The sequence below is a fragment of the Chlamydomonas reinhardtii genome, chromosome 7 (assembly GCF_000002595.2).
Source record: "Chlamydomonas reinhardtii strain CC-503 cw92 mt+ chromosome 7, whole genome shotgun sequence".
NCBI classification, from domain to species: Eukaryota; Viridiplantae; Chlorophyta; class Chlorophyceae; order Chlamydomonadales; family Chlamydomonadaceae; genus Chlamydomonas; species Chlamydomonas reinhardtii.
The window spans coordinates 6,220,760-6,239,779 of record NC_057010.1 but is presented as its reverse complement, the minus strand read 5'-3'; the positions used below and the strand labels follow the sequence as shown (position 1 = coordinate 6,239,779).

Sequence of the window (19,020 nt, the reverse complement as noted above, 5' to 3'; positions counted from 1 at the left end):
TCATACTATAGAGACCTCAAATATTTTGTTTCCGACCTGTTCGGTGATGTCGCAGTCAACATGCTTCTCAGAGCTGTGCAAGGACCACGCTTTGGTGTCATTTTTGGTTGCCGTCGTCTAATATACATACAAAGGGACTAATGAATTGCTCCAGGGCTTAAGAGTGCGACTCTGGCGAAAGCATGCCCCGCGAAATGTGCCGACAGCCACCCTCGCAAAATGCGACGGGAGCCGAACTTTAGCATCCTTATATGTCATATAAGTTAATTCCAGAAATAGGGAGGCTAAATCTACGAGAGCGCGGAGATACACGTGTGGACACGTTTTTGCCCCTCTCCAGACCGTCGTCATACCCGTGTGGGGCAGGGAGGGGGGGGGATGCATTACGCCAGTGTGAGAAACTTCTTAGGGCTTTATCTCATGTTACTCCGTGTGTTGTTATACCATGTGTAGCTTCAATGCTCTTTCGTGACACGTACTCTGAGCGTTGTTCCAACTCGTGACAAAGTTTGCTTGAGGTGACCGAGCATGGCTTGGGCTTTCAAAGGGCTCAAGTGTGCATGTTCTTTTGAAATTGATTCCTGACTGCACTCTGGCTGCTCCGCAAGTATGAAGCGGCCAACCCGGCAGCGACCAAGCCTAACGGCGCCTCGGCCTCTGCGTGTCGCCTGAGACGGCTGACGATGAGAAGTAACGCTACTGCATGGCGACACGCTCTTCTTGCCGTTTTGCTGAGCCTTAACGCGCTCGTTGTTGCTGGTGAAGCTCAATGCGGGTAAGTTTAACTGTGACAAGGTTCCAAAATGAAAGCGTTCCTCAACTAGAACTAGAGCTGTGTATAGCTGGAGCTGCAAAAACATAAACCATGCACAAGCGACCTTTCCCGTCCTGGTCTCGAACACCCGTCGACGTTGTCTGCTGGAATACAGGAACGCGTCTGCTGCTGTCGGCATCTGTGGATGCGTGGGCCTGACCAACTCGTCAACGGTAGGGACGGCGGACTAACCTGACCTCTGGACACTCGCGGCCAGAAGCTCCGTGGTGTCAGAGCCGCGAAGGGCGGGGTCGTAAGCCTTTCCTCTGGGGGGTAGGTAGGTACCGGTGAAAGGCCGTTGCTGACCGCCCGAGCGCACGTGCGCAGGCTCCGCACATCCTGGTACGCGCCGGCCTGCGCCCCAGCCTGCCGCTGCTGGCCACGCTCGCCCGCGAGCACAGCGCCCGCGCTCTGCAGCCCAACCCAGATGAGCGGCTGGCGGTGGTGGACGTGCACGCGCGGGCCGGCAAGGGGCCGGGGAGCAGCGGCGGCGGCAGCAGCAGCGGCCTACAGGAGGAGCTGGCTGAGCTGCTGCAGGACGTGGGCTGGGCAGCGGCGGCGGCGGCGGCGGCAGGCGGGACAAACGTGGACGGCAGCCAGCAGGGCAGCGGGGCCGCGGGTGCCAGCACGTGGGCTGGCGCGGCCTTGGACGACAGCTGGGCCCTGGACGCCGCTTTGGCGCCCACGGCGCAAACACCACTGCCTGCGGCGGCGGCCAGGAGGCAGGCTATAGGGTAAGCGCTAGGCGAAGCACGCCTCGCAGGCGTTTCCCTTGTGAGGCACAGATCCAGGAGTGTACTCTATCCCAAGCCGTTTGAGGATATTTACAGCTGGCCGATGATGACCAGATGACTTCCCAATGGTTCCAAAGCTTGACTGTCCTGTGTCGTATGTGCGCAGGCTCGAGAGCAGCACACACGCGGCTGGACGGCAGGAGCAAGCTCCGGCGGCAGGCGCTTCTGCCCGCCGCAGCGCTGCTGAGGCGGTGGGGGCGGCTGGCACTGGTAGTGGTGGTGGCACTGCAGCGACAGTGCCGGCGGGATGGGGCTGGAGCTCGCGGGTGCTGGGCACGGCGGAGTACGCCGTTCGGCCACTGGTGCGTGCGGGTGGCGCGGGGCTCTCCATGGCTAGGGAGGTGCTGCCGTGAGGTGCTGCCTAGCTGGTCGCAATATGCGTTAAATGGCAATGTTGTTGTGCTGCTGTTGCCTGACAGTAGCGTTGTTACCCCGTGCTCCTCCCCGCAGCTCCGCTCTCACGCGGCCGGCAACACCAGCTGGCTGCAGCAGCTCAACGCCTCCGCCGCCGCGGGGGCCGAGCTGCCGGCCGAGCTGCTCACGCCGCGGCTAGGCAGCGCTGATGGCCCTGCGGCGGCGCCGCTGCTGCTGCTCTACCGCCGCGACTGGTGGCAGCGGCTGGTGGCGACTGGGGGCGTGGGCAGTAACAGCACTGGCAGCAATGGTCCTGACGCCACGGCTGCCGAGCAGCTGCTTCCCCCCACCTGGGACCTGCTGGTGCAGCTGCTGAGCGCGCTGCGGAACTCGGACCTCGACGGGGACGATAAAGCCGACCACGTGCTTTGCGCCGATCTGCAGCCGGGCTGCAAGGGCTGGGCGCTGCTGGCGGCTGTGTATGCGTCCCTGGCGCAGACGCACGGCACGCAGCAGGGCATTTGGTTCAACGCCACCGACCTGAGCCCCGCGGTGGGCGGCCCCGCCATGCAGGCCGCGCTGCAGACGTACGCGGCCCTGGCAGCCAGCAACGCAGCGCCATTTACGCCGGGCGGTGCGGCGGTGTCACTCAGCAATGTGAGCGTGTCGACTGAGGAGCTGTTGCGGGGTGGTGGCGGCGAGCTGCCCACGGACGGGAGCGCACCGGCGTGCGGGGCTGTGAACCCGCTCTTTGCCGCGGGTCGCTGCCTGTTCACCATCGACTGGGCCACGGCGGTGCTGCGGCTGACGCGCGCACACACGCAAGGTGGGTAGACGCCCTCCGGTGTCATGCGAGGGCTAACCGGGACGGAAACGCGCACGGTGCCTGACTGCGCGTGACGATGTGGATTACAGGGAAGGGCTGTGACTCACGTAGAAAATGAAGCATTTAACTACATACAATGACGCGCATTGGCTATGCCCTGCTCTGGTTCAGGCATGTCTGGGCAGCTGGGTGTGGCACCGCTACCAGGCAGCGCCTATGTTGTGCCCGCGGACACAGCATCGTCAAAGCAAGCAGGGGGTGCTGCGGCGTCCTCATCGGCGCTTCTTCCCTGCAACGCCAGCCTGTGCCCGCACGCGGCAGCCATGCCCGACGCAGCACTGCAGCTGGTGACGGCCCTGACGGCACCGCCCAGCGGCAGCGCCTCGCCGGGGCCGCCCCAGCCCCAGCCCCAGCCGGCCCAGCCGCCGCCTCTGGTCAACCGCGCGCCGCTACTGGGCGAGGCCAGTAACGTATGGGTGCTAGCGGCATGGCAGGCGGCGGACGACCTCATACGGCTGGACGACTACGCCGGGTGCGTACAGGACTGGACTACAGACTCGAGTCTGCGGGTTGTGGCCAGGGGCGGGCGGGCGGGCGGGCGGGCGGGCAGCGGGCAGTGGCGTGAAGTGGGCGGAGCATCGTTGCAGGTAAATGCCAACTGCTTGCGTGCCGTGTATATACTTGCACTTGCAGGCTCGTGGCGTACCAGCTGGGACTCAAGTACGCATCTTTGCTGCAGCCGCTCCGTCGCCCCAGCGGTAACAACAGCACCAGCAGCAGTGGCAGCGGTACCGCCAATAGCGGTGGTGCCAGTGGCGGCACGGGCCTGGCGGCGTTGACGATATCGCTGGAGGCGGACGCGGTGGTGGCTGCGGGGCCCAGTGGCCTGGCGCCGGGGCCGGCGGGCGGCTCGCAGCTGGTGGCGCTGGACCTGGAGGCGGAGGACGTGGCGGCGGCCCTGAGGGTGAGGGCGATGGGGGCTAGAGGAAGGGGCCCTGCAGTTTGCGGGGGCGGGGAAGGACAGGTCAGGGGGTGTTTTGCAACTGTTTGTGTCTCGTGTTGCCACATATCCGTTATGTGATAAGGGGCCGCGCCGCAAGCCGGCAGGTGGGGTCGTGTGGCCGGGCCGTGGCTGACAGACGCTCCCTGGCACCTGTGGTGTGCGCGTTTCACCTGTGCAGGCTGTGGACGCCTGCTTGCGGCATCCGAATGCTGCGGTGGACGTGCAGCTGCCGTTCAGCTCACAGTACAGGTAAGAACGGGGCGCTGGAGTGGAGGGGTTGGCGGGCGGGGTGCGTGCAGTGCCGCTGGTGCAGAGCCACTGGGCGTACGTCCTCATTTCGATTCATGTTTTGATGTTTTGTACGTTCGTCGCCAATCGTCGGCCGCGCTTTGCCACCGCAGGCTGGCCCTGGACGACCTCGCAGCGGCGTGGCTGGCGCAGTCGTCTGCCGCGGCCGCCGTGCCGGCAGCAACCGCGTCAGGGAGCAGCAGGGCGCTGGCTCAGGCGGCCGGCAGCGGCAGCGGCGGCACAGACGTGCTGCTGGAGGTGGTGGTGGAGGCCTTTGCAAACGTGACGAATGGTGAGGCCTGCCAGCGCGCGGTGCATGGTCGGGGCCCCGTGCAGGGTGCAGCCTGACATCCTGCTGCCACGGTTTGAGCCCTCGCGTCTCCCTCCCTCCCTGCAGCCTTCCCCTACCCCGCCATCCTGCTGCGGCTGTACTGGCAAGCCACCGGCTTCACGCCACGCAGCCGCGCCGGGGACAGCGGCAGCAGCAGCTCGGACAGGGCAATGGTGGTGCCGCTGGCGGCGTCGCTAGGCGCGGTGGGCGGAGCGGTGGTCGTATGTGCGGCCGTGACGGCGCTGCTGCTGTGGCGGCGGCGCGACTGGCGGCGGCGGCAGGCGGCGGAGCTGCAGCAGGGCAAGGGGCTGCAGCCGCCGGGGCCCGGTCCGGCCACCACGCTGGCTGTCACGGATGTGCAGGTGCGGCAGCGCGCTTCGCATATTACATGTGTGTTTGACGGCCGCACTCCCTGCCACCCAAGCAGCGGCTGCACCACAGCCACACGAATGGCCAGGGGAATTGAGGTTTGAGATCCGCACCAACCACTCGTTGTTTCCGAAAGCCGCGTGTGCTGCTGCTGCCGCCTTGCCGCTGCTGCAGAACTCCACGCTGCTGTGGGAGGTGCTGAGCGCGGAGCTGATGGACGAGTGCCTGGCCACCCACCACCGCATCATGCGCGAGGTGAGCACCGGGCTGCGCCGTGTCGGGCTGCCCTGGAACGGGGTGTGCGCGGGGGCGGGGTTTGTGAATACCCAGCCCAAACAAAACCAAACCCAGCCAAACTACCGGAGCGCAGGCAGAGGCAACGGTTGCAAGCGATAATACTTATGGCAGGGGGTCGAGGCGTCGCGAAGAAGCAGGGCGAGCGGCGCTGGCGATAAATGCCGCCGCCCGGGCTCGGTGGGGATGCAGCCGGTTGCTTGCTTGCCGGTGTGCTGCCTGCGGGCCTGGACTTGCAAACGGCACTTCAAACCACGTAAACACACATATATGCCGACACCACCACTACACCTCTGGTTCACTTCCGCTCATGCCATTCCAACCGCCACCTCTGCCCTCCACCCTCAGGCCATCGAGCTCTACTGCGGCTACGAGGTGTTCACGGAGGGCGACTCCTTCGCGGTGGCCTTCCACGGGCCCGACGACGGTGTCGGCTTCGCGCTCTACGTCCAGGTGGGCTTTAAGGTCCGGCCGCTTTCCGGCCGCGTTCGACCTTGTGCGCCTGTGCGAAGCCTGCACGCATGCCCACACACAGAGCAGCAGCAGTCGCTGTCAGCAGCGCCACATTACCTCATAGCATCATGCAACGTCGCATCACGGCATCCTCACATGGAATAGATGTGGGCTGTGTGCGCCGCGCCGCTCGCCTACAGATGGCCCTGCTGGAGGCGGACTGGCCGGCTGAGCTGCTGGAGCAGCCCGACGGCTGCGAGGTGTGGGCGCGCCGCAACACGCACCTCCTGCAGCCGCCGCCGCATCTGCACCTGGCGCCGCTGCTGGCGCCGACAGGCACGCCGGCGCCCGGGTCCCCCTCGGTGACGGCCGGGCTGCATACGGGCGGTGGAGGCGGCAGAGGACACAGCAGGGCGCCGTCGGCCTCGGGTTATGAGAACCCCTTTGCGGCTCGCCTGACTGCCGGCAGCAAAAGGTGGGACTTTGCCTCTCTGACGTGTCTAAGGCCGGTGCACTCGCTCCTGCCTGTCTCGTTCCCGCTATCTCCTCGCCCCAAGGTCCCACGCTCTCCACGCATCCCGACCCAGCGCATCCCTCCCTTATCATAGTACTCGTGGCTCACTCCAGCCTTTCATTGACCGCTACCCCATCCCGCCCCTGCGTCTACCAGGCTGCGCCAGCTTCTCACTGGCGCCGCCTCGCGCTCGCACTCCTACCTGGTGCCCAGCTCCGCGCCCGGGACGGGCCTGGGCCTGGGCTTCGGCGGCTCCCCGCGCGCTGGCGGCTCCGCGTTCTTTTCCCCCGTGGCCAGCATGCTGCTGCTGGACGGCAGCGGCGCCGGCGGCAGTGGCCACTCAAGCACCGCCGCAGGCGCGGCGGCGCCGCCTGCGGCGGCTGAGGCTGCCGCCGCGCTCGCGGCGGGCCGGCCGCCGCTGCCTGGCCCGTTTGGGTCGTCACGGCTGGCGCGGCAGCAGCGGAACAGCTACAGCGATTACTGGCCCACCCAGGCCGCGCACGGGCTCGGTTCGCCGCGGCTGGCCACGCACACCGGCGCGGCCGCTGGCGCTGCTGGCGGGGCGGCGGTTGTGCTAGGTGGTGGCGGCTGGCCCGACGGCGGCGGCGGCGGCATCAGCGCGTCAGGCGGGGCGTGGGGCAATGCCGGAGCTGGTGGCGGGGCTGGGCAGATGGGGAGGGTGTGGTCACGAGCGCACACTGCAAGGCGCTCGTTCGATGTTGGAGCCTCTTCGCTGCACGAAGCTGCCGGCGGTCTGGAGTGGCAGTCGCGCCGCAACGGCTCACCGGCCCATGGGAGCGCGCGCCTGCTCTCGGAGGCGGGCTTAGGGCTCGGCCTGGAACAGGCCGGCCGACACCGCAGCGCCAGCACCCAAGCCCTCCCAAACCTCGCGCACGGCTGGCGGGGATTGCTGGCGGCAGCTGACGCGCAGGCGGCAGCAGCTGCAGGTACTGGTGATGGCAACAACGGCGGCGGCACCAGGGCCGGCCCGGTGGCACTGGATTCCCCGGCAGCCTCCGTCGCTGTACGCAGCTATCGCCCACACGGCGCAGTGTCCTCGCCTGCCCGAGCTGGCTGGCCGGGGTCCGGCGCAAGCGCACACTCGGCCATCGCAGCCCCAGCCTTTCCGCCCGGCGGCGCCGCCTCTGCCTCCCACCTCCTCACCACCAACGCCCTGGCCCCTGCACGGCCGGGGCCGCTGGTGCCGTTCGGGCGCTCGGTGTCATTCGGGCATTACGATGGCGACGGCAGCGGCGCCAGCGAGGTGGTCATCCACAATGACCTGTTTGAGGGGCGTGAGGGCGAGCTGGAGGCCGGGCAGCCGGGTGAGACGTGCGCGGCGGCGTGTGAGGACGCGGCGCTGCCGGCGCGCCGCGGTGCCTGCAGCATGGCGGTGCGCGGGGCAGGCAGGCCGTCCGTGGTGATGGAGGCGTGCGAGGAGGAGGGTGGTGCCGCCGACGCAGCAGGGGCCGGGGCCGGCGCTGGCGCTAACGCGCCTGCAGCCCTCCCGGGCACGGCAGCCGGCAAGTCCTGGGTGGGGCGCAAGGGCGCTCTGGTGGGCGACAGGCGCGGCAGCGGCAGCTGGCGGCAGGTGGTGCAACGCGTCATGTCGCCGGTGCTGCTCGCAGCAGGGGCTTCAGCACGCAGCATCGGCAGTCCCAGCAGCAGCCGCTCGCTGGGCAGCGAGGCGGCTGCCGCACCCGCCCAGCAGCAAAAGCAGCAGCTGCAACAGCAGTATCCGGTGAGCGCGGGCGGAAGCGCGGCGGAAGCCGGCGCCGCAGCCCCGGGGCTGCTGGCGCGGCAGCAGCGCCAGGGGCCCTCGCAGGGGGCCGGGGGCACCACGGTACAAGGTGCGGGCGCGGGCAGTATGGGCAGCGGTGGCGGCGGCACCGGCGGCAGCAGCTACTCCATGCCGCTGCCGCCGCAGATGCTGCTGCCGAGCCTGTCCCACGCCGCCGCCGCGGCGGGGATACTTGCACCCGGCGGCCCGGGCGCCCGGACCCACCTGGCCAACCCCAACCCGGTGGGCTACGTGCGGACCCCCCTGTCGCGCACGAGCACCCTGGACACGCCCCGGCCCGGTGGCGCAGGGGCCGGCGCCGGCGTAGGATCCGCCGGGCAGCAGCTGCCTCCTTCGGGATCGCTGCTTCGCACTGGCAGCAGCGGCGCGTGGGGTGGCGGCATCATGGTGAGCGGTGGCGCCGGCGGCGTGAGTGGCAGCAGGTGGGCTCACGGCGGCATGCTCCACAGCGGCAGCCTGGGCACCTTTGGTGGCGGCGCCCCCGGAGCGGCGTCAGGCGGGGCGGCGGGAATGGGTGGAAGCTCATCACTCGGATCGTTCGGCCCGCAGTACGTCCACCGAGCGCCGTATGCAGGCGCGCCAGCCGGCGTGCCGCCACGGCCGCGGCCGCTGCACGCGCTGCAGGCGCCGACCAGCGCGCCCGGCTTCGGCCTCAACAGCCTGGAACGAGCGGGCAACCCCGTTTCAAGCATGGGCCGTGGCGGCAGTCTGGAGCCGCCTCTACAGGCCGTCAGCGGACCGGACGGCGGCGGTGGCAGCAGCGGCCAGGTCAGCTCCCTTAACACTCCGTCCTCGCCGGGTGCGGTAGAGTACTCGGCCCAGGCGGCGCCGGGTGCCAGTGGGCTGCTACTGCCACCCTGGCACGACCCGCGCCACCGCGGCGGCGGCGGCAGTAGCAGCGCACTGCTGCACCACCAGCAGAAGCTACAGCAGCAGCACCGCAGCGTGCGCAGCGGCGCCGACGGCTCGGTGGGCCTGGTGTCCTCGGAGCGCGATAGCCCTGGCAGCATCGGCTGCTACATAGGTGTGAGCAGCGCGGCGGGACTGAGCCCTGGTGGCGCCGACGGCGGCTGCAACAGCACCAGTCAGCTGCTGATGTGCAGCAGCGCAGGCTCCTCCGCCCGCGTGACGCCCAGCTGGGGTCTGGTCATGGGGCCAGCCGCTGCTGGCAACGGCCTTGTGGCAGCAGCTACCGCGGCCGCCGACCACTCCCACAGCAGCAGCAGTGCGCTGGTGCTGCTGGGGCCGTCCGCGACGCGGCTGCTGTCCGGCGACCTCGGCAGTGTGCTGGAGGGCAACGAGGGCGAGGCCGGGGACGGCGGCGGTGGGGCGGAGCCGCGCAACGAGCGGCTGGTGAGCCCCGCGGCCATGGCCAGCGCTCCAGCCCCCAGCGCTATTGCTGCGGGTGCAGCTGGGACAGGAGCAGCAGGAGCTGTCGCAAGGGCGCCCGGTGGCGGCAACACAGGCGCGGCCCCTGCAGCGGCCTGTCCATCACCGATACACGGAGTACTTGTGGAAGAGGCCAGGTCCGAGGTCGAGGGGTCCATGGCGAGGATTGGGTATGCCAGCCCCGGCGAGGTGACTGCGGAGCTGAGCGCCAGCAGCGAGCAAGCGCTGTCCGAGGGCGCGTTCGAGGTTTCGCTGCGGCGGCAGCCCTGGCGCCAGGGCAGCGGCAGCAACAGCAATACCGCCAGCACCAACAACAGCACGCGGTACCCTGCCTCCAGCATGCATTCGCCGCCGCCGGGCCAGCTGCAAGTGCACATGCAGACGCCCGGCAGCGAGGACACGGTCGTGGCAGCTATAGCCTCAGCCGGGCCTGCAGGAGAGGAGGCCGCTCACGGGGACGCTGACTCGCAGTTCAGCTTGGGCCGTGGCCTGCGCCTCAACCTGAGAGCCCTGGTGGAGCAGGCCGAGGCCGAGCAGGCGGCCGCAGCGGATGGCGGCGGCGCGGGGCAGCAGGCACGTACCTCGTCGGACGGCGGCGGCGCTGGCGGCGGCAGCGGCAGCGGCGCACTGGCTGCGGATGGCGCCGACACGCCGCACCTGACGACCGTGCCGGCATGGAGCAGGCTGATGGCGGGGGGTGCGGACCTCGATGCTGACGAGGCGGCGGCGGTGTGGAAGGGTGCGGCAGAGGAGGCCGTGGGGGAGGCTCCTGCGCAGTCGCCGCACACGGCAGCGCCTAGTGCGACGGCCGTGGCTGAAATAAATGTGGGGGAGATGGCGGTCAAGGCCCCCTACAAGCCAGGACCTGCCGCCGCGGCCGCCGCGGCCGCGGTCGAGGTCCAAGTACAGGCATTGGGCCCGGCAGCGAGCGCGCCAGCGTCGCCTACCGTACCCGGAGAGCGCTCGCCATCGCTGCCCGGCCTGCCGCCGCCGCCGCCTCCCGGGCTAGTCAACGCGCTGCGGCTCTCCACCGCGGCCGCCCCGCAGCCGCAGCCGCAGCCACAGCCGCAGCTGCTGCAGAGGTCACGGCTGTCCTCGGCCGGTGGGCGCGCGGACGCCAGGAGTGGTGGACATGCGGCCGGCAGCGTGCCGGCGCGGATGTCGCTGCCTGACCAGGCGGTGCAGGTGCCGCAGCGGCACTCGGGCGCGCGCATGCCGCCCCAGCTGCGGAGGAGCAGCAGCAGCCTGGAGAGCTCGCTGTCGGCACGCCAGCTACTGGCGGCACAGGCCGCCGCAGCGGCAGCAGCAGCCGCAGCAACAGCAGCCGCAGCAACAGCAGCCGCGGCCGATGCGGCCCCTAGCCCACCACCGTCAAGACAGTCGGCCACCGGCGGCCAGACTCGTGCTGTGCTGCGTGTCTCGCCCAAGGGCGCGGCGTATTCAGCGGTGCAGTCCGCCTCTGCCTCGCCAGCAGGCTCTCCCAGCCGCCAGCGTGCCGCCGGCCTGCCGCCACCAGCTCCCATCACATCGCAGCGCGCGGCGGACCCTGGCGTCCTACCGGAGCCACAGCCGGTCGAGCTGCCCCCTCAGGGCACGGGCGCGGACGACGGGGTGGACCTGCAGGGCGGGGATGCAGAGGCGGCGGCAGCGGCGCATGACTGCCAGCTGGGCGGCACGCTGAGCGGCAGCGGCAGCAGCGGCCCCCGGGAGATCGTGACCTCCGACCGCACACCGCGCGTCAAGCGCCTGGGCAGCCTGATTAACGCCTCACTGGCGGAGGCGGCTGGGGCGGTGCCGAGCTCCGCGCCACCCCTCGGCAGCTGGTCCCCTCATCCCGGCGCGCAGCCGCAGCACTCCCTTGAGGCGTTGTGCGGCGGCGCTGGTGACGCCGCCAACGGTGCCACAGCGCAGCCCGCGCATTCGCCGCAGATGGACGACAACGGCGACTGCGGGACATCTCCCTGGGACGTCACGGCGGCACAGATGGGACTGGTCTCGGGGCATGATGGCGGAGGCTATGTGCCACGCGCGGGCGCACAGGCACCGGCGCCACAGGTGGCTTCGCGCTCCCGGCGCTGGCAGACGCGTGCGAGCGCCTTGCCGCCGCTGCCGCCCATCACCTCCGGGGCTGAGTTCCTGCCGTCGCGCCCCTCCAGCAACTTAGCCCCTTTGGACATGAGCCCGCCGGTGCCCCAGCAGCCGCAGCCGCAGCCGCTATCGCGGCAGATCAACACGAGCGCCCGCGCTGCCAGAGACTGCAAGGCCATGGGAGTAGATGGGCACCAAGGGCCGGAGGTGCCTCGAGCGGAAGCCGCGGCAGAGCGAACGGAGGCGGACGAAGCGCCGGGCATAGACTCGGACCTGCTGCGGTGGCGCGACGGCGAGCCGCAATCCCGCGTCGGCCGGGACTCGACTGGGGGATTTCTGGGCGACCTGGAACCGGGGCCTGTGGAGGGCGCCAGCAACAGCCGTGGGCGCCGCGGCAGCAGCGGCAGCGGTGCTGGCGCCGTTACCGCGGCTGGGGGTGGCGGTCCCACGGCGCCACTGCAGCCGCTGCCGCCGTCAGCTGCCGGAGCCGTGGCACCGGATGCGGCAGCGGTGAACGTGCCTGCACCACCGCCAGCCCGAGACGAGGCAGCTGTGGCCAGTCCCCAGGCGGCGAAGAAGCAGGCAGCCAGCCATCGTGCCGCCACCGCAGCCGCAGCCGCCACGCCGCAGCTGAGGGCATCGCCGTCCGGCCGCCGGCAGTCCGACGCCGCCAGCTGCCCGCCTGCACGCCGCGAGGCTCTGCCGCGCTCCCTGTCCTCCGCCGCGCAGCAGGCCACGCAGCAGCTGGCGGAGGTGGAGCGCCGCCGGCAGCTGCGGCAGCAGCATGAGCCGCAGTGCCAGGCGCATGGCAAGGAGCAGGGAGCAGGTACCTCCGGCAGCCGGAGCGGAAGGGCCAGCCGCGACATTGCTTCCAAGGCAGAGGCGCAATCACTGGAGGGCAAGGCCGCAGCCGCGGCCGCAGCCGCGGACATCACAGACGGTCGCCGCTTCTTGCCGCCGGCCCTGACCCCGCCACCCGCCGTGGCTACAGCCACGGCCGCCACGGCCGCGGCGGCGCTGGTGCAGGCCAGCGCCGCCAGCGGCAGTAGCAGGGGCCCGGCTTCCAGCAGCAGCTCGCGCTACAGCGGGCTGGCGGGGCTGGCGGGGCTGGAGGGTCTGGAGGACGCCCTGGGTCCGCTCATGGAGTGGCGCCACGTGGTGGAGTGGTGTGTGGACGCCGACGACATGGCCGAGGAGGAGGAGGACGAGGCGGAGGTCGACGAGGAGGAGGACGCGATGGTGAGGAGCGAGGCCGGCGACGGCTTCGGGGTCGAGCAGGCAGACCACAGCGGGCTCGGCGGCAGGGGCGGCGGCAGCACAAAGCTGTCCACGCTGCAGCTGCATGTGCAGGGGCTGCGGCACCGCCGCAACGCGGCCGGCGTGCACGGCAGTGGGTCGCACAATGCGGTGTTCGGGCCCACATCCACACGCGGCGGCGGCGCTGCGCGGCGCACCATGGACGGAGGCCCGCCTGGGCGTGTGGGTGCGCGATCCACAGTCATAACAGGAGCGGGCGGCGGCCGCCACCCGCCGCCAGGACAGCCGCCGCCGCCGCCGCCAGGGCAGCAGCCGCAGCAGCCGGCTCGGCGCACCACGCTGGATGGCCAGCCCCTGCACATGCCGCTGCCGCTGCCGCTGCTGCCCGCCTTCGGCCTGTCAGGGCTGCTGTCGGGGGGCGCCGGCAGCGGCCTCAGCGCCCTCAAGCGCGCCGCAACCACCATCACCGACAAGCTAGGCGTGGGGCAGGCCGCCAGAGGTACCACAGGGGCAGCGGCAGTTGGTGGAGCCTCTCCGCTTGCGAGCACCGGTGCCGACAATAATGCCAGCTCCGGTGATAATGCGATCGCGCCAGGAGCGGCTGCGGCCCCGGCTGCGGCGGCAGCGGGCGGCCGGTTCGGTCTGTTGCGCGGCCAGCTGCAGCGCCACCTCACGCTGACGTTGCCGGACGGGGAGGAGCCGCCGACGGCAGTGCGGTCACCCGGGAGCGGCGGCGGTGCCGGCGGCCTGCCGCTGCGCTCGCCGGCGGGCGCGGTGGCGGCCCCGATGCTGCGCAGCAGCGGCAGCACGCCCGGCGGCGGCACACCGGGTGGAGCGGTGGTGGGCAGGGCGGGCGGCTCGGCCACGGACGGGGTCGGGCATTGGGCCATGGGCGGCGGCGAGGAGGTGAGCGGCACACGGAGTGACTGACTTCCGCAAAAGCCGGGCAGGGTTGACCGTGCTGGCATACGCGGCACAAACATTGCGCCATAACCTGTTGTTCACGAGAAGCTAACCGACAAATGACTTCCATCTGCCTCCTACAGGATGGGCCTCCCAGCAACCGCTCCGGCGGCATCGGCGGCGGTGCCCTGACGCTCGAGTCCCGCCGCGGCACAGTGGCCGCTGCCGGGCAGCTGCTGTCGCGGCTGGGCGCCGCCGTCACCGCCGCCGTCAAGCAGCTGACGCCCACGCACGCCCAGGCGCCGCCGCAAACGCCAGCAGACCCGACGCCTCAGCAGCACGGCATCAGCGCCACGGACCCCTTCAAGCGCACCACCTCGACCGGCCTGGCGACGGCGGAGGAGCGCCCCTCCGGCGGCAGCCACCGTGGCACGGCCGCGGCGGCTGCGGCGGTGCTGCGGCGGGTGCTGGGCGGCGGCGGCTCCACGCCGCCCGCATCGCCGCAAGGCAACACGCTACCCTCTTCGTCGCCCCTTGGCAGCGTCACGCGAAGCAGCCTTTCCAGCCACACGAAGGAGTCAAAGCGGGGGCAGCAGCCCGGGGATGCGTCGGCGGCGGCACACGCCGACGCGAATGGCGGCCCAGGGACGGGCTGGAGCTTGGGCGTTGCCGACATCGAGACAGGGTTGTTGGCGGACGGCGGGCCGCCGGGCGACATGGGTGCCGCGGTGTCGCTTGGGGTGCGAGCTGCAACCGCTACAGCTGCATTTGGCAGGCGCATTCCTCGTGACACCGAGCCTGCGGCCGTGGCCCTGGCGCCTGCGCCTGCGCCGCCGCCACCAAGCGCCGCGTCCTACGCTTCGACCACAGGGGCTGAGGCGGCGGCCATGGCAGCTGTAAGGGCCTCTGCGGCGGGGCACTTGCCGGAGTCGGGCAGGGTGGCGGGCAGCCTGTGTCTCACCCCCATGTGGATGCGGCTGGCTCCCTACACAGTGCCGGCGGCAGCGCAGCACGATGACCGGGGCCGGGAATGGGCACAGGCCGGACAGGTTGCTCCGCGCCCCGACGTGGCAGAGGAGGCAGCGGCTGTGGCGCTGGCTGCACAGGGAGGCGTCACCGTCGGGCATAGCCGCCGCTTCCCCAAAATGGATACCGATGCCGATGCCGATGCCGATGCCGATGCTTACGGCGAAGCGGATCCCCAGGTGCTGCTGCCCCCCACGGGCCGCGCCTTTGGCAGCGTCGTCATGCTGCCAGTGGCCGGGTCCAGCAGCGCCTGGGAGCGTGTTACCAGCAGCACCAGGCGCAGCACCAGCCTCGCAGGCATGGCGCCCCCGGCGCTGTTGGCTATGGGGTCCGGACGGGCAAACACCAACACGCTGTCCCAGTCTGGGGGGCTGTCGCGGTCCAGCATGCCGCGTGTCAGCGGCATGGGCGGGGCCACAGCCGCGGGAAGCGGCGCAGACGGCGACGGAGGCGGAGGTGCAGCAGGCGGCGCAGCAGGCCTGCTGCTCGGCACCACTGGTCATGGCACCGGCTCGCGCCTCGGCTTCAGCGCGCTGTCCATCAACCCCGGCGGCCCGGGCTGGAGCCGGCTGTCGCGGCACCCCACCAGCAACCTCGACACCACGACCAACAACCTGACAGCCGCGGCCGCGGCGGCACTCGCCACGACCACCGAGCCACCCTCGCCGGCGCTGCAAGGCGGCTATACCATGCTCAGCGGGTACAGCCAGGCCGGCTACAGCCTTGCAGGCTATAGCAATGCCGGCTACAGCCATGGCGGCGGGTTGGTTGGCGGCGGCGGCGGGCTTATGCTCGGCGACGGCCGCGAGTCCAACGCGCGGCAGGGGCTGTTTCCGCAGGTGCACACCTCCAACCTGGCGGGCATGCTGCGGCGCAACAGCGTGACGGGGGCGCTGGCCGGATTGCCGCCCGGCGTGTCGGCGGGCGGCCTGGGCCTGGGTGGGCTGCGGTCGTCATTCGCGGACTTGGGCGGCCTGATGGGTGGCGTGGGAGGAGTCGCGGGTGCGGAGGGCGTGTTCGGGTTCCTGTGGCGCGACCTCAACGCCGCCACCAGTCACATGGCGGCTGCGGCGGCGACCTACGCCGCCGACGGCGCGCTGTCGGCGGGCATGGGCGTGCGCGCCGCCAGCGGCTGGCTTTCCTCGGTGGCGACCACCGTGGCGTCCGCGCTGCAGCTCCTGTACGACAGGTGGGCTGCACGACAGGTGCCGCGTGTGTGCCGTACGGGTCAAACCGTACACACTAGCTCGCTTATGGGTGCAAACTGCCATGTGCTTTGCGTTGATGGGGCTAGGGCTCCTGGTGTATGCACCGGTACCGGTAGGCCAACGAGGCTCCCGCGATGCTGCCACTCACGTTCGCGACCATTGTACGTGCAGGCTGAGCCCGGGCGAGGTGCTGCTGGCGCATGTGGCCGCCGGCCCACGACGCAGCCTGGGAGCAGGCGTCGGGGCCGCTGGGGAGGGGAGCGGCCACCCAGCGGCGCCAGGGACGGCAGCCGGCACGCCCTCGCACGCGGGCGGTGCTGGCGCCGCCGGGGCATCCTGCGGCGGCGGCGGCGTGGAGCCTGAGCTGGTGCTGCGGGGGCTGCGTGTGCGCGTGGGGCTACACTCGGGCCCTGGCGAGGCGGAGGTGGTGATGGAGGTGGTGGAGGGGGCGCTGGTGGCCCGGTACGTGGGCGACTTCCTGGCAGTGGCCAAGGAGGTCAGCGACTCGGCCATCGTAAGTGTGTGAGGGGCGCAGGGCAGGAAGGGGGCGCAGGGCAACAGGGTCAGATGACGCAACGCGGAGTGGGCGACAGGATTTGCCGCACGGGGACCTGCGTGCATGCGCGATGGCAGCATGCTCCTCAGACACATACACACACACACTCTCTCTCTCTGTGACACGCGCACGCCCGTACACCCACGCGCGCAGGGCGGCATGGTGGTGCTGAGCGGCGCCGCCTTCCGCGCCTACCAGCAGCAGCTGCGGCGGCGCGAGCGGCACGGCGGCGGCGGCGGCATGGGGCTGCGGGAGGGCGTGATGGTGCTGCACGTGGGCGACCACGTCATCAAGGAGCCGCACGGCGGGGCGGCCGCAGGTGAGAGCGGGCGGGTGCATGGGTACGGCAGCCAGTGGTTGAGGCAGGGGAGGCGGCCGCTAGGCCTGGCCCGGGGCCAGTGAGCTCCCGGGTTCTGAGCTGGCACTTCACAGCATGTATGCTTGTGGCTCTCACACGCTCGTCTGGGCGCCTTCCGCAGGCCACGACAGCACCATCGCCAACGCCTTCGCCGACGCGGAGTCTTCCCCGGTGGTCAGCGGCGCCCGCAACATCAGCCGGACGCAGCGCCAGTCCCTCAGCCGCACGCACTCTGGCTGCCTCCAGGCCTCGCCCATCATCGCCGCAGCACCGCGCGCTGCCTCCATGTCACGGCTGGGCCTGTCGGATGCGGGCTGTGCGCGGGAGCTGTACGCTGCCGTGTGCCCAGCCATGGTGGCGCGGCTGGCACTGCTGCCGTCACCGGTCCGCACACACGAGGAGGTAGCTCTCGGCTGCCTGTCCGCGCCCGCCGGCCTGGTGGCGCCCGTGTTCTGCAACGTGCACGGCGTGGAGACGCTGCTGGCCTGGGAGAAGGTGCTGCAGGAGCGCTTCATGCGCAGCACGACACCGCACATCGCCACGCCGGCAGCCGTCACCCTGCAGGGTTACGAGGGCGGCGCGGACGGCCGTGCCTCGGCCGGCGGCGCGTCATCGCTGGCGGCCGCACGCGGCGGCGTACACAGCAGCGCCGCTGGCCCGGCAGCTGCTCGGGCCTGTGTGGTGCAGGTGGCGCTGGCCATGCTGCGAGACGCGGCCACAGCGGCTGCCCGGCGCCACGGCGGCTACGTGGTGGCCTCGTCCGCGGACGGCGGGCACTGGGTGCTTGTGTTCGGGTGTGCGGAGGCGGCGGTGGGCTGGGGCCTGGATATGCTGCAGGCCATGCTGACGGCGGAGTGGCCGGACGGGTTCCTGGAGCACGAGCTCACAGAGGAGGCGTGGGAAGGTGAGGCGACGGGACAGGCATTATGTGGGCGCGCCACTGATTGTGCTGTCGGCAGCCGCTCACTCGGATTGCTATTTGTTACTTCGCACAGGCGGGCGGCTTGTGAAGCGCGGTCTGCGTCTTCGCATCGGCGTGGACTTCGGCCGAGCCATGGTGCGTCTGGTGCCCCGCAGCGGCCGACTGGACTACGTGGGAAGACCCATGAACCGGGCAGCGCGCATCGCGGCGAAGGCGAAGGCGGCGTCGGTGAGTGCCCAGGGGGGCTGGGGTTGGGGGTCGCAGGCGGGCGGGGGCAAGGGAATGGAAGGGAAAGGCAATACCGGTATCCCGACTCTAATCGTCATGTCATTCCCCCCTGCGGTGACCGCAGCTGCTGGTGAGCGACGCCGCCTGGTCCGCCGCCCGGCCCACGCTGGGGTCTGGCGTGGCCGCCACCAACCTGGGCACCATGCAGCTCAAGGGCGTCAAGGAGCAGCTGGAGCTGTGGGCGCTGCGGGCATGCAGTGCCGCGGAGCAGCCTGCAACGCACAGCGGCCTGGCGGGTGCGGAGACGCAATAACACTGCGCAACAAGGTCGACAAGGATTGTCACATAACCCTTCTGCACTCAAACCCAGTAATAGTTAGGTTTTACATGTTGGATGCCAACCTTGGATGCACTGCCGTTGAATAAAAGCAGGGCTTAAGCCTGCATGAACAACATAGCAAATTCCCGCTGCAAGGCCAGGAGCCGCGTGATTGTCCGGGGATTACGGTATGCTGCATATTGGGGAGTTACATGCATGCGCTGGAATGCCGCATTGCGACGTTACTTCCGACTGGTTGGGCCTGTATATCCATATGAGGGATGCCGCTGTGACAAGGCGTGGGCTGTGTACGCGAGGGTTTGTTGCCACGGTGTTGGCTTGTCCTAACGCTGCCTGCCAGGCTGGAGTGGCGTCTACATAGCCAGTTTTGGGCGGATGGCCGAAAGGAGATGGCGCGTGCGCACAGAATGTAAGGGAGTGTCGCGGCCGATAAGTGTGTGCATGGCACTTTGAGTTTGATGGATCAGGTGGTCAGTCCAAGTGGGCAGGACAAGCAGCCGTTACGTGTGCGGACACTGCATCGTGTGATTTCATTACTCCAGCCCACCCTCGGCCACAGTGGCGCCGCGGCATGTGAGTCAGTACACAGTATCTTAAAAGTTAAAAATCATTCATACGTATCATGTATTAAGGTGTGTCGTAATGGACTTGCGGTTGCGGCGTGCCAGCAGGGGTGCCCCACCCCTGGCTGCCTGTACGGTTGGAGGCATGGCTATCTCTCATATCTGGCCAGTTTTGCGAGGGTGGCCGAAGAGATGTGCGTATGCAGGCGTCTGTGTAAGGCGGCACTTGCTCCCCACTATCCACATCCTGCAGCGCATTGCTCGTGACGCAGTTGCCACCGTACGGACACGAAGTGGCAGAGCAGGCGTACAGACCAATACCGGTGCCAGCGGTTGATACG

The 19,020-nt window shown here is 69.8% G+C and overlaps 1 protein-coding gene across 1 annotated transcript; it reads left to right on the top strand.

Annotated features, from left to right (window-relative positions):
- Nucleotides 1-27: 27 nt before the first annotated feature.
- CHLRE_07g356500v5 (uncharacterized protein) lies at nucleotides 28-19,003 on the top strand. Its single transcript, XM_043064665.1, has 20 exons — nucleotides 28-775; nucleotides 930-987; nucleotides 1,142-1,548; nucleotides 1,715-1,910; nucleotides 2,059-2,788; nucleotides 2,960-3,320; nucleotides 3,482-3,752; nucleotides 3,970-4,040; nucleotides 4,193-4,371; nucleotides 4,477-4,772; nucleotides 4,954-5,034; nucleotides 5,422-5,526; nucleotides 5,727-6,001; nucleotides 6,197-13,481; nucleotides 13,622-15,693; nucleotides 15,884-16,226; nucleotides 16,422-16,587; nucleotides 16,748-17,530; nucleotides 17,622-17,776; nucleotides 17,901-19,003. Exons 1-20 carry the CDS (start codon nucleotides 684-686, stop codon nucleotides 18,087-18,089), a joined length of 14,115 nt encoding a protein of 4,704 aa, XP_042923233.1. The 5' UTR covers nucleotides 28-683; the 3' UTR covers nucleotides 18,090-19,003.
- Nucleotides 19,004-19,020: the final 17 nt, after the last annotated feature.